Source organism: Opisthorchis viverrini, assembly GCF_000715545.1.
Source record: "Opisthorchis viverrini unplaced genomic scaffold opera_v5_378, whole genome shotgun sequence".
NCBI lineage: Eukaryota > Metazoa > Platyhelminthes > Trematoda > Opisthorchiida > Opisthorchiidae > Opisthorchis > Opisthorchis viverrini.
In genome coordinates, this window is record NW_008752038.1 from 250989 (window position 1) to 269179 (window position 18191).

Here is an 18191-nt window from a genome sequence, read left to right on the forward strand (position 1 = left end):
TAGGGGTGACAACAATACGCAAATTAGGACAGAAAGGTCCAGCGGGCTTCAATAAAGAATGTAAACAAAACTACCCTATACAAGCCACTAATGTGATTGACAGTGAGCACTCCATTGTTCAGCGAGGCTGACTCCACCGCAGTTCACACGCCTAATCTGCATAGATCCTGGGGCCTCTGGTTGCATCCCAAATAATCCTGTCCTTTGAAACTAAACTGTTACTTCTGAATGTTATGTCACGTCGTGGGATCCTCAGGACTGTCGCTGCCCGGGAACTGCAAGAGGCACCACTGACCACGTTGCAGCCGCAGGAGAAGAGGGATGGTTCATCAGTGGAGGAACTGCAGACCAGAGTGGACCAACTTGCCGAACAGCTGACAGCCTTGAAGACGGAATCGCGGAGGCACGCTCCAACCAGCCGGTGCTACATGTGTGGCAAGCCTGGCCACTGGAAGAATCAGTGTCCCCGTACCCGATCACTTGTGCACGATAAAACTTTAGAGTACTCCTCTTTTCCTGGGTGGGTCGCGATTAGCGCACTGACACAGGCTACCATAGGTAGATAGACGGGAAAAAGGAGTTATGTCTGATTGATACAGGAGCAGGCGTATCGCTGAGGCAAAGGGGGAACCAGGCTGAGCGCAGACCGTGCGTGCTAGCCATGAGAGCTGTTGGTGGATATCGACTGAAGATTGACGGATTGTCAACGCCTAGGCGCGTTCCTAATCAGCCCAGATGTAGCACAGACAATATTGGGAGCTGATTTTCTCAAGGGCACAGATTCCGTGATTGACCTAAAGCAGGGAAGGCTGGTGGCAAAGTATGGCGCAATCAAGCTTGAAGGTTATCCAGGCACTGTCGTGAGTGGGCTGTGTCCGAAAACTTCCGTCTTATAATATACCGTCAACACGGGCCGTGGTCGAGGAATATTCCGAACTGTTCACGGGCGATGAGGATCCTTTTGGCTTTTGCCCGTGGACTGAACACGAAATTCCTGTCATCAGAACGCTTTCGACCTTATGGCCCCCGTCCGTTACATCTGTAGTATAATGTGACAGTCACTTTTACCTTAAGGATCATGTGAGGGACAATCCATTTTATCATTCCTGATGCAAAACTCATACATTAGCGGGCAACGAGAAATTCCAGTGGTTCTTCTCAAGCTACGATTGATATCTATTTCCGGTTTATTCAATTTGACCTCTCATCACAAGCTGGTGTTGTTTGAGAGAAGGGGAGAGGGAGGGGGGGGGGGGGGGGGGGGGGGGAAATTACCTATACGTGTGATAGAGGTGCACAAAGATGTCGTTCTTTTTGAACTGCGGACGTTACGGGGAGGGTCGTAGATAGGTTGGAGTCAGCTGATCTAATGGCCTGCAGTCAGCTCTTATCCTCTTAGCCCACAATTCCATATATGTGATTGCCATAACCTGTTTTTGTGTCGTTTATCGGCCTCAATTTATTTAGCAAAGCATGTCTTGGTCTTTTTCGAAGTTTTCATCACAATGATGATGATATTTCCGAGACTTTATCATACCTTAAAAGTTTTTAATCCCCGTGGACTACCAAAACTCAGACAAAGGACATAGTTACCTGTGTCTAAACAATACATGCTTCACCTAGATAGGCTGTGCGCATACCATTCTTGTTCAAACCGTGCATCCTGTATTTCTTCAAATTTTTTCCGGCTAGTCTAGTCCAAAGCGGGACAATGAACCTAGTTTCAGCTTTTATAGGAGTTAATCTGTCACGCAGATATTCGGACACATCAAAATTAAAATCGTCCAGTAGTTTGATATATTTCAGGCCTCCGAGAATGTCACTCGACGACGAACGACATGATTGTGAGAGTAAAATGAGCACGATATGATCAACAATCATACGGTTGATCCAGCTAGTTCCGCAAATCTTCATCAAGCTCGAATCCACTTCTCATTTCGTCCATTAACTCAGACTGCTTTTGCGGGATAACGGGAATCACTTCTCCTACGAAGAAAAACTGTCATATTCGCTCAGACAAACTTATCAATTTGTGTGAATGGAAGGAATCTGGAAACTCCACACGAATACCGTGACAGTTTTGGCAAACGGCGTCTATGTTTCAGATACAAGGAAGCAGAATGACAGTCCAGACTGCGTCTAAACTTTGATGTAACAAAAATCGGAAGACCCATAATTTGATTAGACACCGCTCTCGTCTAATATGATCCCAAAGTGAGAAAGCATTGTTATTTTGGTCTGACATGAACCAAACCAATTTTGCTAATTCGTGGTTGTTGGGAAACCGTCACCAATTGGTCGATACCCCGAGTTTTTCGAAAAGTGCATCGTCTGATAATAGCGTAATAAATTCTTGCATGGAATACGCAGATATTCGATACGCATATTTCCTCTCTCCTACGGCGCTCGTAAAATTATTTTGGTTAAAGTTTTTTGTGGCCTGACAGCCAAATATAAACTATCCATGAATGTGGAACATGAAGAATGAACTAGTTTGAAAAACAAGCCATTCGAGCTGTATCAAAGTGCCAAACTACGATCCTGATGAATTTGAATTTGGAGGTGATTCACGGGTCGCACCAACTGGTCAGCAGACGTGCGAAACTGAAGTGGCCTCCACGAACTCCCTATCATAGTCACACCCTCCTTCATGCTTATCCGATTAGCTTCAATAAAGCCGAAAGGGTCTGCAGGACATTTTTAGGATGCAAACATACAAGCAGCGTAAACAAAGACCGAAAATTCAAGCCCATGGTTTGGCATTTGTTAGCATTCCGAGGGGACTATTAGCTAACCAGGTGAGACCTTCTGAACATTCACCGGCAAGTTTACTTTGTCGACCTGAAGAGATAACCGTTTAGGAAAATCACTGCTAAGAAAATATTAGTCGTGTTTGGCATTTTGATTCTGTTTCTGGAAGTTTTCGTGGAATCCGTTCCTAGAGGAACGTCATCGTAATCATCATTGTCAGCTGTAAGAGACGCGCACTTTTCGCACAGTGGTCGTAGCTGCCACAGTTTCGTTCACTGATGATTTGGGGAGGTGAAGTAGACAGCTGAGCATTGAAGGCGAGAGCAACACATCATTTGGCATATTGTGTTTATTCTAGACACAAAGCAGTAGATACACAGTTGGATACCGTTCACTTTGCAGTCTTTGGATATTACGAGAATCTTCAAGATTGTTCTCCCAAAACATCAAGATTGCTGAATTTTAGATGGAAGATACCAGAATCACCAAGTTTTCCGTTGGAATTACCTTGTTTTATCTCGAACGGTAGTACGATCATGAAGATTGTCTTTGTTGATAAATTCTTCACTTTTCAAGGCATCTATTTGGACACTGAATTTTTGCTCACATACTCGTGTGTAATTCCCTCAATATGATGGTAAAATTTGAAATTACCTTTCAGGTGTTGTCTTTAATAAAGATAGTCTAGCCAGATGCAAACAGCCCTGATATTCTTGAACCGTTGATCTTGCGATTTTTTCTTCATTTCGAAAGCAGATCTTTCGTATGCGGTGGATATATTCGGGTAGGGAGAAGACAAACAATGTATCGCTTCAGTGGAGTTTCCTTAGTATTCGTCTAGTGTGCTGGCCAGTAAGCATGTTAGAAATTTGAAAGCGTATCTGCGAAAACCTTCCAACGATACTGCACTTTGCGTTGTAAGGGCTATTCATTGTTCCCGTTATTACGGTTTGGCAAACCTTTATGCGAAATGTGGGCGATTCCCAACACCATAAAATCAGCTTCGTAGTCCGTGTAATAAATTCTTAACTGATATCTCAGTTTTGCTGAATGTGTACGTATACGTCTCAATTGTGTGCACACGATGCTGGAACGATAGATCCTAAGTTTTTAACCATGAGTATAAAATGACCACCTGACTGCTGCATTGCACACCCAGGTATGTGCCGAAGTTTGTGTCGACAAACTTGAATTGTAGTAGTGCTAACACATCGGTCGTATGAGATAGCATATATATCTGCCTTCTGTATTGAAATTATTAGACTGCAGAAACTCTAGGGACACGGATCAATCTGACAAATGAGACGATAAATAAGGCTTATTGACTCCAGCAACACAGTCACTTTCGGAAACGGTTACGGGTGCTAACGTTATGAACGGTAAATTCCTAACTAAAAATCGTCTATGAAACCTTAAATGCTGATACAAAGCTAAATTAAACAATCGAAGTCAGCTTTTTGGGGAAATTTACAGCTGGGTTACCGTCAAGATTGGGTGGACATACTGAAATTTAGTCAGAGCCAGAAATAGGAATCAAGGAAGGCAAAGTACATTGCTGTCATTTCGATCACATCGAGATTCCACCGTCATATGGCCATCTGATCAATCCAAATGCCGTCTTTTGTTCCGAACCATTGATGAGAGAAATAGAGATAATTTTCCGCTTCACTGGATGCGTTGAATGCCACTGTCACATTCTCGTCCTATTCACAATCTATTTTCGCGCGTCTGTCAAGACTGTGAACCAAATATTGTTCCATTAAACTATCCCTTTTCGAAAACGTTGGAAAACTTTATTAATGCAGCACACATTTGTGGATCTCGACAAATTTAACGGCGTTCCCTATAATTTCTGTTGACCAAAATTCTGTCTATTGATTCTGTATGACCTTGCTAAGATTCTAAAACGGTGTTGACTTTCTACCCGGTTACTGAGGAAGGTAGTTACCAAGTCGGTGAGGCGGAAAAAATTCTTCCAGCACAGGACATCCTTTTAAAAACTTCGCAACATCTGCCCAGGGGTTAAATGCCCCTGCTATAATTAAACTTTTTGTAGGGGTAGTATAGCCAGGTAGAGCAGCATTCAGCATTCAGTTAACCTCTGGCCCCCATGACACCATACTGGTTACCCCCTCGAACATGTGTCAGTCACATCATCCTCGTTTATATTTACAATTTATTCCTCCAGAAGCTCACCGACTACCTGCACTATCCAAAGCTCTAAACTTTGAATCAAGAAGTATGTAATTTCCAGCAGCATCTCCCTAATATTGCCCTGAAAACTATTTGGAGTGAAACTTGATAAGTTTCAATTTGAAGGTGATTCGTTCAAGACAGGCGCTGTCATCAGTAACAGAAATATACCAGTAGTATCATTGAGGCTGATCTCCATACAACTTCGGGGATGAAAGCTTCCGTAAAGTGTTGAAAACGATGGAAAATAAGAAATCCCATGCGCTTAATGGAGGGGAGCAAGAGTAAGGTGCATAAATATTTGGACGAAAATAGAAATGTATTTGAGCAACTTGTGCTTCAGAGGGGCTGAATTGGCATCGTTTGCGAACCTTGTATACCTCGCGCTAGAGAGCTTTAGTTAGGGACTTTGATTGGGAATCGACAGCGTCCTCGTCAACCAGAGTGGTTGTGTGATTTCTTGTTGAATTTTTAACCACTTGTAAATAGGATCACTTTGGCTCCCTCCATGAAAGCGTGGAGACCACGCAGCATCACACTGCTCTGATTACATGTTGCCACGTCATGAACCTCCCCTCACAGACATTTCTCAAGCCGTCTTCTGGAGCAGAGGACTTTTCGGGACGTTGGTGGGTGGACATAAGTATTACATGTCCCTTCAACCTGATCTGAGTTATTCGCTCTTACAAAGGGTCGAATATTTTTTCCGTTTGCTCGCCGGCTTCCTCACTGGGATACAGATTCATTCCAAAAGCAAAGGGAAGTATGCATAACGCCATCAGTTTGTTGCTGATTTTACACAGTTGTGTTCTTGGGGCTCACTGATGTTCTAGTTGATCGGTTTAAAAACATTTTAGTCACTGACGACAAATTACAAATGGGAAGGAAAAAACAATACCTTGTTCACAAATGTTATATATATACATATTTGTACATAAAACTGGTTTCTAAACTTATGCGTTATTGGACTTTTTCGCGTCATCTTATTCACTGTAATGTTAGGGTACTCCCATGCGTATTGTACTCGAATTTTACTGTTAAATTTGGTACACTAGAGGTAATCCGCGGATCTCGCCATATGAACTGTCCGCACTTATATCCTAAGATCCCCATCGTAGAATATCGGGAGCAGTAAGGGACTGCATTTAACAAGTTTTACTACGGAAACTTTTGATTTTAATTGCATTGATGTATCTGCCACCTTGCTAAGCTCAAACGCTGCATCCGTACAACGCTCTAAACACCGTCTGCAGCAACTTAAAAAGCGGCCTTACTAGCCTGCTGTATATCATAGGCGGTGACCGTGCACCTAGGCAGTATAAATTCAATGAAATCAGGGAAGAAAACCACTGCCGTTCTTAAATGCTTTTTTGACAAGTCGAGAAAAAATGTTTTTATACCGTCCTTTTGGAGAGGTTGCAATTTACCGACAACCATATGACCCTCACACTTTCTGTTCATCTCATACTGATGATAATAATACGAAGAACGTCTCGTTTGCAACTCATTTCCACTCCACATAAAAAAAACTGGCGTATATTAATTTTTCACTGATCACGCTGCGTCTCAATTTTGCCACACTGACAGTGTGGGTGTATCGAAGGATGAGTATGCAAAGTGGGACAAACGATAGGCAATCAATCTGATGACCAAGTGACCAATTGTGAGAATAACTGTTCACTGCCACCCTCCTTTTCGTCCTCAGAACAGTCCATTGCATGGGCACCAGCACCCCTTCCTTCAAAACCATAGCATTTCACCTCAATCCAATCTGGCTCACATACCGACATTTCGACTCGAGCGAATGCTGCCAAATTCCACCAATCCTGCATACCTGATGAGCTGAGTGGTCCTTGAAGTTGTTTCACGCTCTTCTGACCGTTGATGTGCGACGCGAGAGGATCGTGGTACTTTGTTACCTTTCGATTCACTACTGTCTGGTCACCGTAACCCCTCTCCCCGACCAACTCTGATGCTTGGCAAAGCAAGAACAGTATGGCGCGCACACCCGTCACCTCATCGTTTGCTTCCCAAGTTTGTCGCTACTCACAGGCAAGCTCACAAACACAAACACATACACGCACAAGCGACCGCACATAAACGCAATTCCATAAATCGGATTGATAGCGAAATTGCATTAGCCTCTATCTACCTGACCGCATTAAAGGCTAAAATTCGTGGCTACTTGTTTTACATTCTGTCACCTTTTTGGAAACCTGCTCATTTCTGAGCCTCGCCATTTGTGATGCAGTCACCTGATAGTTCAAGTAATTCGAAGGATGAGCAGGCAAAAAGGAAGCACAGTTCGGTCGACTCGCCTAAAGCAGATATTCATCAAGTCGCGTCCGATAATACAGGTGAGTTTCACTTGCGACCTGTATTTGTCAACAAATTTGGAGGGTCACAGTTTACCATGCTTCCTTATCCAGTAGATCCAAAGTGACGTCTTAGATGAAAGAGTTTGGAAAGTTTTTGAGAAATACACTCATTTGCAAATCAATTTGGTTTTCACAAGAGACCCAGCTGAATCTCTCGTTTATGGTATGATTTGTAAAGTTTGCAAAGTTGGAATTCCGGTCCTGTTCACTGGGTTAACGCAGATAACAGATGTGTAGAATATATATTCATCAGCCGTCCACCATGCCTAGCCATTTGGTGGGATCAGTCGATGAAGTTCTATTTTGGTGATCCTTGGGGAGTAGGATGAGCGCCTAGTCTATTCGGAAAAAACGGATACATGCAACTAACAGACAAGGAAAATTCCCAAGGGCCCACGCGCAAAGCATCGTACAGGAATACCGCGGTGACCTTGCTTTTATCACCAAACCGTTCATTTAACTTTTACTGCATACCGATTGTAGCCACTTCAAACTTTTTACATAATATTCAGTAGGTTACGATCCATTTAAAAATAGTCTTCTGTTTTTTTACTAAAGTGATAATTTTTTTTACTGTTTTTGACTGGTCTACCACAGGTGACTTTATGAGTTTGCAATTAGTAAAGAAGTATGTGAAATTCACGGTAACAAATTTGAAACACCATACCACAGATTGGTGTATCCCAGGCTATGTCAACCTTTGGTTGTTTCGGCGTGTCACCACGGTTTTTATAAAGTTGAAGATATTTTGCGGTTTTATTCTTCATATCAACGGTTCAGAATGAAGTCAACAAATTCACTGGAATACTTTATCAAAAATAAGCCTGGAAACGCAGTGTCTTTCGATGCAGTTTCCTATTGAAAGTAGGGGTAATGTATGGAATGCTAACATTTCGTTCTTATATCCTCAACCTTGTGCAAAATGCAATCAATATCCGACAATACGGTCAAATTTTTCAGGCATTCTGTGTACTAATCGGGCTGAATTATTACCACAAAGGTAAGTTAGTGGTGCATAGCAAGAGCACAATGGTAATCGATATCAGGTGATCACCATTTTATCTTAAGCGCCAATAAATCCGGGTTAGAGTTGCGATGTAAGGCTGTAGGAGATCATTTGTTTGTCAACTCGATGGTCAGTACTTTGTAATGCGGTCGACAAGGTCTTTTTGCGAACCCACATTTGAACTCTTGTCGAAGGTTTGGTCAACCCACACTAATAACGAGACGTGTCCCAAAATGTCTTCGCCTAAGGTTCTATTTGTCCTGTCACTTAAATCTCATAGCAACTGCATGTGAGCTGAGACATGTCTGAGCCAACTGCACTCTGTGAGATATTCTTTCCATTACTCATGTCCCGTTGGTGGTTGGGCGGTTAGGTAAGTGCGGTTCAACTCAACACGCGATTTCACCTTACGGGCTCCTGCCAAACGACCCCTTAAGCTGTGGTTTGATGAAACCATCTCTCTTTGTCTCTGAATGCATTTCATCTCGTTGAAGGCCGCGATAATTTTCGGTAAAGCCTTCCCATCGGAAAAGTTGGGGCTCGAACTTTTTTTCCACATTATGGGATCCGAAATTCCGATCCGAGCTGCACGTCTCAACAGAGAGTAGCACTAATGGAACTTCCAAAGTGTCACTTTTCCCCAGTTATTGTTAGTTTACGTCTCAACAGTGGATACCATTGATGAGAGATTCAAACGAGATTCACTTCGGTCTCCAGTAAGCAACAAGTTACTTGTGTAAAAGGTGGTGTTCAGGTAGAAAATAAGTTGCACGGACAATCTGAAACTACTTCCATTTGATGAGTCCATAGAAGGGCAAACTGGTCGTGAGCCACAACCTTGTGTTGTTCAAACAACATTACCCTTGTTATCCTTCGGGTAAGATGAGTGATTCTAAAAGAACTTCTAATCGTATGAATAGTATAGACACCGAGATCTTTCTTGTGTTGTTCAAACAACATTACCCTTGTCATCCTTCAGGTAAGATGAGTGATTCTAAAAGAACTTTTAATCGTGTGAATAGTATAGACACCGAGATCCTCGTGACCGTTAAGGGCAACGCTGACGTGCACACAATACCCTCAAATAGGCAGGTGGCTTGTCTTGCTTTGAGGATAGGCAAATCAACAGCATCAATCAACATATTTCTGTATCCTTCTAGAGAGTCAGATTTTTTAGTATGTGGCTGTACACTTGTTGGTTTAGAGGAAGGGGATTTTCGGACATTTTAAGAGTCGGACATTACTTTTGAATACAGGGCATGAATGCCAATTAGTTAACAACAATGGATAGCTTCTTTCGTACAATATAGACATTCGTTTAGTGTGACCATTACATCGAGTTCAAGACAGTGTCCAATCTCAAACTTGTTGACATAATTTACACGAACAAATGGCATGATTTTCTCTGAAATACTCCTCGCCTGAAAGATGTTTCCATGAGGAACATCTATTTTGTCGGTCCTAACATTGGACAAAACCTTGGCATGGGGACCCTCAAAAACCACAGGAATAACAAAGTAAGGCTACAACTGTAACAAATAACAATGATAGTTCGTCTGCAGCCTTGCTCATCTGTCCCTTAGTTGGCTGGCTTCCATAGGCCCATGGATTTTACGAACATCTGGTTCGGTTTCCTAATTACATCAGAATAAGGTGACAACTGCTGGCCGACATATTGGGAATATTAGGCTAACTTATTAATGGCGATACGATATTGCTGACCCACTGAAACTAGAATGTTCCACCACCAAAATATGCTTTCTTTTAATCAGTTAAAACCAGTGAGGAAGCAGAAAAATGCCACCTCTGTATTTCACTTTACACCGAGATTGATGAAAGCCTGACTATTTCCTTTTTTCGTTTCTGGATTTTTTACGGATATATAGACTGTTTAAGTGAGTATGTTTGCGCAATAACAAATGTTGTGGTTATGGCCATGTGAGTGTACAGACTGTTGGTCAATAAATTGCCCAAACGGCTGTGTAGAAGAAAAGCCTCGCAGCTTACCAATATGAACCACACACATGCTGGCGCTTATATAATTGTTTTTTGTACAACTTGATCGACTAAGTGACGCGCATTCCTTCCTCAAGCTATGTGGAAACTCAATGACCGTCGTGCTCCCAGCTACTTGCGTTTAAAGCGTTCTGATACAGTACTCACAGAATGACGCCCTTTACATTGCTTGCCTGTCCGACGAACCACGTGTTTGGAGTGACAGAGATAAATGTCGTGGAAATGACGTAGCGACGGCTTACTTGTGAAAACCATCCGTGCAGTTAAAAAAAAAGCGAAAACAAAGGACGCTGTTGCATCTGGACATCTAATGATTATGTCTGATATAAAAACTTAACAACAAGACTTTCTTATCTAGAGGGAACAGAATTCAAACAAACTGCGCCACTCAGATTCACCGGAAGGTTTCCCAGCTGGAAATATAATGTCCGATGAACAGGCGAATTTAACAGAATAAAATTGTTGAAAGTATCACTAATCGTGATTAAGGAAACAACTATATAAATGATGCTCACGTAACTATGGCTGCCACTCCAAGGAATAAACCTACAAATAGGATAATCTTATTAGGGTATGAATAAAAAAAGTATCACAAGCTTAGAATTAAAATTTTTGATGGCCTAGTTATCGTTTTTAGAGTACAAAACAACGAAAAAAGAAATACCAATACACCAATAATATACCTATTGAATTTAGAACTACTCCCCAATGTGTTTGAAAGCATCATTTATTCTCCGTTATGTTTTTAGTGTTCATGAGAATTAGGTTAAATTTTACTGCAAATTCTCACAGTATTTGTAGTTTTCTATTCGGCGTAAAAAATAAGTTTTTTCCAAAAAATTATTAACCATATCATGCTGATTTACGTCCCAATTCTCGTTCCTAGTTAAACTAACGGAGACAGCCCTGCCCTGTTTCTACTGTATAAAAAGTGTAGTGATTTGCCTAAAATAATATAAGTAACTTTACCAAATTTAGTAACGAGCCATTAAGTGGTGTATTGCTGTGCCAGGTCGTACATTTTTCCCAAAGATGAATAAGGGTAACTCCCATTTAAAAAGTTCCGAGGCTTCAGGAGTTCATATCTTTCTTCATGACTCACTTCCTTCAAACATCATGTAAGAATATCATCTTGGATGTTTAGTACCAGCCTCTTTTCACAGTAAGTCGCTTTCACGCCTAAAAGAACTCAATTGAGGTTCCTTTGTCTTTGAAACAGATTAGTGCATTAGTATACTTAAGGCCGCGCTCAAATAGACTGCTCTAATTAAACAGATTATATCTGAGCATTAACTGCAACTGTTATTTGAAGCGGCAATAGACGAATGGGCTAAACTACGTAACAATTGAAGCGTGACTGCCCCTAGTCATGAAGAACTCACTCGTTAATCCGTTCCCTTAAACGTTATAACAATCATTTTAAAAACTTGACTGATTTAGTGAAACAGTCACACTTTGTTACTCAGCTAGAGTCCCATAACAACAGCAACCACTACTGTGCTAACAAAGCTCTATCCAAAGAGGCCAATTTGTTTATTGTAACTGAATCCACAAAGGCTATGAAATTTGGTAGGTGTTCCTATCCAATGAAGCAATCAGCAAAAAATATTGAGGTCAACAAGGCACCTTTACGTTATCCTCTACAACTTGTCACGTTTGAACATGAGCTATCCTAGTAAGAATGACACAGTGAATATCCTGGCTGTCTGTTTAGGAATCTCTCGAAATTTCCGGTTTGTTAGTATCATTGCTTCTTACCATATCCTGAAGTATCTTTGAACATTACTCAATAAGGGACACATGAAATCGTTGCCTCAATAAAAAATCATATAAGTGCAGCTTGCTCCCTGTTTTTCGGGCTTTCTTCATCATGTATGCCCGGGCACATTTGATGGTTCGCATATCCAAGGGCATTTGAAACCGACAGATAAAATGTACAGGTGGGTAATAAACACTTAGCCGCAGTGATTGAAAGACACTATCCACACAAACGTATAGTGCTTACTGACTCACAAAGCCTTATTTTGTGAAGAATGAGGTTATCTTGGATGTTTTACTGTTCATACCAATAAAATATTTTGTGACATCTTCTGGATTATTGTAGCAACCAACCCAGTCTCTGCAAAAGGGAATCTATACTAGCGGCTGCGTATTCAGAACTTTCCTACTATTGGGCCATTTATTTACAAGATACCTGCCGCAAAACCGTTCTAACACAGTGCGACAACTGAGCACCAGCAAGCGAAGAAACTTGGTTTCCATCCATAAGGTTCTAATACAACCAATCTGAACATGTTATTTTCACATATGCTGAAAACACCACTGACAAAAGCGAATTGGGGGTTCACACAAGTTTCTTTTCAGGGAGACAGAGCTCGTCTAAAGGAATCGTAGAAGTGCTCTGTATTAATTAACAAACTAGTACTAAGATTGCTTGGGTGTATGTTTAGACTACGGAGCTGTCACATCTCTTTACTCCGGTACGGTTTCAAATATCATAGAGTTTTTGAAATGGGGATATAGGCTGTGTTATTTGACAGTGTGAATACAACGCTGGATGAGTGTAATCTGCTGATGTTCTACTATATCTAGACAGAGGGCTAGAATATCCAGCAGAGTCATTTTCCGTTATTGCATGATGTGTTGTCGAGAAATTGGTCAGACGAGGTCACTCTGACTTGAACGTGACGACAATTTTTTCCAAGACTATGTGCTCTCCTCATTAGCCTCAAAGTAATAAAGTACTGTAAAGGGTCTCAAATAGCTTAGTCACGTTGAAAAATATAGCATCTCTTCTTACGACGTCCTGCTGCTAGTTATCCGCCATTGCCGGACATTTACCATCCAGTTTTTTGCATGCATTTTCTTTCCTCTTGCATTCTGGAATTGATGTGGTCTTCGGCATTGAACATTACATTGTGTGTAGTTTTGCACAGTGGACGCTCATGCTGCACTTTCCACTTGAAAAGACTGGACGGAAAAGTCTTCATATGGATAGGATCTTACTTCTATCAGTTGCTTCGCAGGCGCCATCTTCTGGGCCGTTTGGATGACCTATCTTCTGCATTTGTCACGTGGGTGAGATTAACCGACGAATGCTCTTTTTTTAGGGTTCAGTGGATCATTCTATTCGTGGTTACACAAGTTTCTAATTCGTTTAAATCCCTGAAGACATTGTGGATTTCCGGAGAAGACGTCTGAGCGTTACTCCAAAACTCGTTTACAGCATCACACTTATCGAACCCTTTGTATATATCGGTAATGAAAGTCAGTTGAGATATGCAGCTTGGTTACGCATAGTTATTTGTAGACTTTGCTGTCTAATAACGAAGGGGTGTAAAAGTACTTATCGGCCAATCCACTTAACCCGACCGACATCCAGATTGATTCTTCAACCCCATGGGAATTTCGCCTAATAGAATGGTCATTTGCATCGTGAGTACTAAAATTGCTCAAGAAAGTCACTAACCAAGGTACAGTAGGTATAATCAGCCGATTTTACCAAGAACCTAATGTGGCACTTTGCCTTGGCGAAATCAAGCGACAAGTGTCCAGTGCAATCTTAAGTTGAAAAATACGTGACGGCGCCTCATAGTATCGAGACCTAATGCGCACTTTACTCAAATCAGGTGTTTAAAATCCTAGTAAGAATAATGCAAAACATGAATTACTCAAAAACTACCCACAACTGTAGTCCCAACGATTCGACTTTTTGTGTCGTGGACGGCTTCCGTTTTCTATGCTGGAAGCCGTCAGATAATGCAATAATACTAAAGCGATGAATCACAAAAAGCCATACCCAGCGGTTCTATGTTGTTGAAGAGACGCATTCTTCGGTGAAATTTTGCTTTCCTGGTTTTTTTGTTTATTGTGAATAACTATAATAGGAAGACAGCTCAAGTTCGGGGAGCAAGCATAGATCGAGTGCAATTTGCACGCGAAAGTGAAAAATGTACTGGCACTTCAAAAACCTATAATCATACTGCCATGGTCGCATGTTTTGCTCAAAATACTCCGCCCCACGCACATGAAGATTTCCCCGATAATGAGACGAAACTGAGAGCTGTTATCGCAAAGGTGGTTAAACGACAGATAGATCTCAAAATACCGCAACTTATGCGCGATTCATCAGCCATATGCAATAGGCCGACTAATTTCTTTTAGATACAAACCTAGTAGTGTCCCTGCTTGTTAAAATAAGATCTTTGGCCTTCATTCCCACATCACGATGACTAAAATGGCTAACGAAGATATTTTATGACCAGTCAGAATTCAACCAGTCAGGAAGTTTACATGTAACGGAATAGAAAATCTCACAATCACCTCCTTTTTAAGCGTTGTGGCATGCAAGCGACGAGTGTTGCGTGTGTTTGCTCACTTGACGCTCACTTCGTTGAACTTAGAGCTATTCGGCAATTTTAGACGTTACACATGGCTAATTCGCGTGACAACACCTAACTGGCATTTCAATAGTTCATTGAGTCAACACCAGCCACGGAGTTAGCGCCACGTTTGCGACATTAATGGCAACCTGGATGTGCACAACGTGTCTCTTGTGTGGACAGAAACATGATCTCAAACACTTGACCCAAGACAAGTGGTTGAGTGTTTCACTCGTGACGAGGCGTGAAGTTATGGCGCACACGGCCCAGAGATTCTGATGACAATACTTTACCTGGCAACCGGACAGCACATGAAAAGGCTTTATTTTGGTGTTTAGGTGATTTTATAGCCGGCGAAAAAGTGCTATCGTTGCTGTTGTGGGAAGAGTTGATAACCGTACCAACTAAGGCTTGACATGCGAAGAGTTTGTCAGTAGATGCGATAGTGCCCGACCGATGGAGACAGTTGGGGGACCTTATGGACTTGAGCTAAGCATATGGATGATGGCTGTGTGACGCAGGAAAGCCTAGACGAGCGCACATTTTTGGGGCAAGGTGATGAAACGTTTATTCCTAAGCCGCCTTAAGACCTTGGATAAGTCGCATGTGTGTGTTTCTTCGGAAATCAACCGATATGATCACAACCCAAAAGTATATTCGGCTACACAAGGTAGTGAAACAAATGAGATTTTTAAACATGTGGACATTCAGTAGCAATCAGCGTAAAAACGTGTTACTTGCTTTATACGTCGCCACCAAGCTTTGTCTTCAAAGATTATTTATATCGCGACCACTGTGTGTAGATTTTAGATGAACTCTTTCTTTTCCTGGCAAAGGCCATAAGCGTGGGTTGACCGTCACTTATAGTGAAGCACACGCCATTTTAATTTGGTAGACGAAATCAGGCAGGCGGATTCCAGCAATCAGAATTTTTGTAAAGTGTTTTCTCACAAAAATCACTTACCTCCCAGTAGGAGCATTTTGCACTTTCGAATACTTGCTCAGCACACTGTGAAACAGCTGGTTTTACTAGTCCCCATATCTTCCTTTTTGTTGGATTATGGAGCAATCTGAGTAGTGAAGGTGAGAAAAGTAACCTGATGTCGGTCACCGCCAAACAAATACACGGTGGGAAGGGAAACCCATAGTTTTTGCAAGTAATAATTTGTACACTGATAAATAGAATGACATGGATCTCATCAAATAAGAACTCAATTCATTATTGAGTACTTCTATCGCTATATCATTGGACCCGAACTTTATGTATTGTTGTACCAATCTTTAATAAGAAAAACACAAACTAGTTTTTTTCTTCCTTACATTTTGATGGCGATTGCAGTCGTTCTTGAACAAAATTTTAAACATTTCATAGCTGTGTTTTTTAAATAAATTCTTCCAAACTTTGGCAACCGAAGAGTCAGTGGTATAGTCAGATATTCTCATAGGGAGCATAGTGAAAAAAAGTTGTGCCATTGAAAAGAAGGCTAACCATACGACGCAACTAATCTGTAGAAAAGGAGCTCAAATCAGCGACTGATCAAAATGTGATTTTAAAACCACACACCGGAGCGGCGGCTCCCAGGAATTTTTTCCATCCACTACGTGTCTATAATGCCTTTGCCAGGCAAAAAGATTTGATGCCTTGCACGTTTTCTGAGCTCAAAGTTTAATTGAATCTCCTCCAAGAAACGCCATACTATCTCAGTGACATAACATATCTCCTGAGGGTTTACCTCATTATTCCACTTCCTTATCTTTGAGTTCGTGACAGTCTAAGCCGTGAAAAGAGCGCTAGGTCGAAACATAATAAGTGGTTGAAACAGGTTAAACATTCAAAAGCTTCAATGCAACATGGAGCGCTATCAACAATGAAATTCGCGCAAGGTCAATATTGTACCTAAAGGCGACACATTGCTCAAAAGTTAGCCGATCACTATAACAGTTTTCTGAATATCCCTAATATTCTACTAGCTGACACCCAAAAGGGTCTTGTAAAGTAAATTCAATTGAAGCGCACCGCCATAAAGAGAGATTAGGCTGGATTTGTTTTTTTTTTCACTCAAAGCCAAATTGCTGTGCAGCTGAGAGCATTTTTTAATTCTTTGTATGCCATCCAAGTCAATTTTCCTTACTACTAACCGTCAACAAACTAAGTGGTTTGAAGACATCAGATTTGCTTCGTTATCAGAATGTAGTTAAGCTCAGTTCAGCGTCTCGTATCATGAAACACAGTGTTACGATGGACAACTGAGCGAAGCACTTGGAGGAATTCGTTTGCGAAAATTTTAGGCTAGATAACAAGCACTGAATCATGCTCTTGTCTAGTAAAATGTCGCATAAAATGTCACATAAAATGTCGCAACTCTTTGATATCCAAAATTCAAACAAAGGTGGTAAGATATGTCTGCGTTTTGGAATCAAGTAAGGTATAGGCAATTCACAGCGAACGCTGTAACTAAGTGGGTAGCGGGTGAATGGAGGATTGCTATACACAGAGAAAAAGCAAAGGAAATAAACACAATATAACTTTGTTCAGCCACCGTTGCTTGTTAGTTTAAACTATTTGGGTTAATCTGGCTAACTGGTAAATGGAGTTGGGGTTGCCGAAAAAATATTACGGGTAGTTGATTCATACGACATCTGCCAACACATGTACTGAGATTGTCCTGGGGCTAGAAATCCGACTCGAAGTTCATGAACCTTTCTGCAGAAGTGCCGAGAATAACGCTCGGATAATAAAGCTAACTGGGTAGGATACACACAGTAAGATGCATACAGTTTTGAAAATAAATAATAGTTTATAATTTCGGGCCAACAAAGACTAGCCGGTAAAGCTGGTCACAGATTTTTCACCGATATTTTTTCCGGGGGAACGAAACTGAGAGCAAGGAAGCTGGTATTGAAGGTTTTAGCGTAGAGCACAGCAATTACTTGCCTCTCAAAGCATTAGCAGAGCGAGTCAAATTTGTTATTTTTACGCGGCCAGAAACGTTACCTTCAACTAGGTTGATCGGTAACATTTCAAAACCTGCTACAGTAAGACGAAGTCAGAAACGGGTACGTACCAACATTACCAAAAGCGTATTCGTGGAAGGTGAACAACGAGATTATAATTTCAATGTTTGTATCTAGTGCCCAGAAAACGGGAGGTCATATTACAACAGATATTGAGATATTGGAATTTTGAATGCACGCTTTTAATCTCTGATATACGCTCTTTTGCAAGCGTGCCGCTTTTTACTTGCAAGCGGCTCAAAATGTGAAGAGCAAGTTTGCCAGCACTGTTGTAGATAGCTCCAATAAGGTAACTTAGATCACTCAAAAGCTGTGTCACTCAGTGACATTCTACAGCATTCACAAGACTTGAGGTAGTGGAAAATGGAAAATCACTTATGAGTAATACCATCCTTGGAAACACAAAATTGAGGGCATTTGGAGTTTGAAGACGGAAAACATATGAGCTCA

At 41.4% G+C, this 18191-nt stretch overlaps 1 protein-coding gene across 1 annotated transcript in view; it reads left to right on the forward strand.

Moving 5' to 3' along the window:
* Window positions 1–233: 233 nt before the first annotated feature.
* T265_10546 (hypothetical protein) overlaps window positions 234–18191 on the forward strand; it is a gene marked incomplete at both ends in the record, with an annotated part of 48546 nt that continues 30588 nt past the window's right edge. Inside the window, 2 exons of the mRNA XM_009176948.1 lie at window positions 234–558; window positions 4940–4990. Coding sequence (XP_009175212.1) covers window positions 234–558; window positions 4940–4990 — 376 coding nt within the window. The remainder of the gene's footprint in view (window positions 559–4939; window positions 4991–18191) is intronic.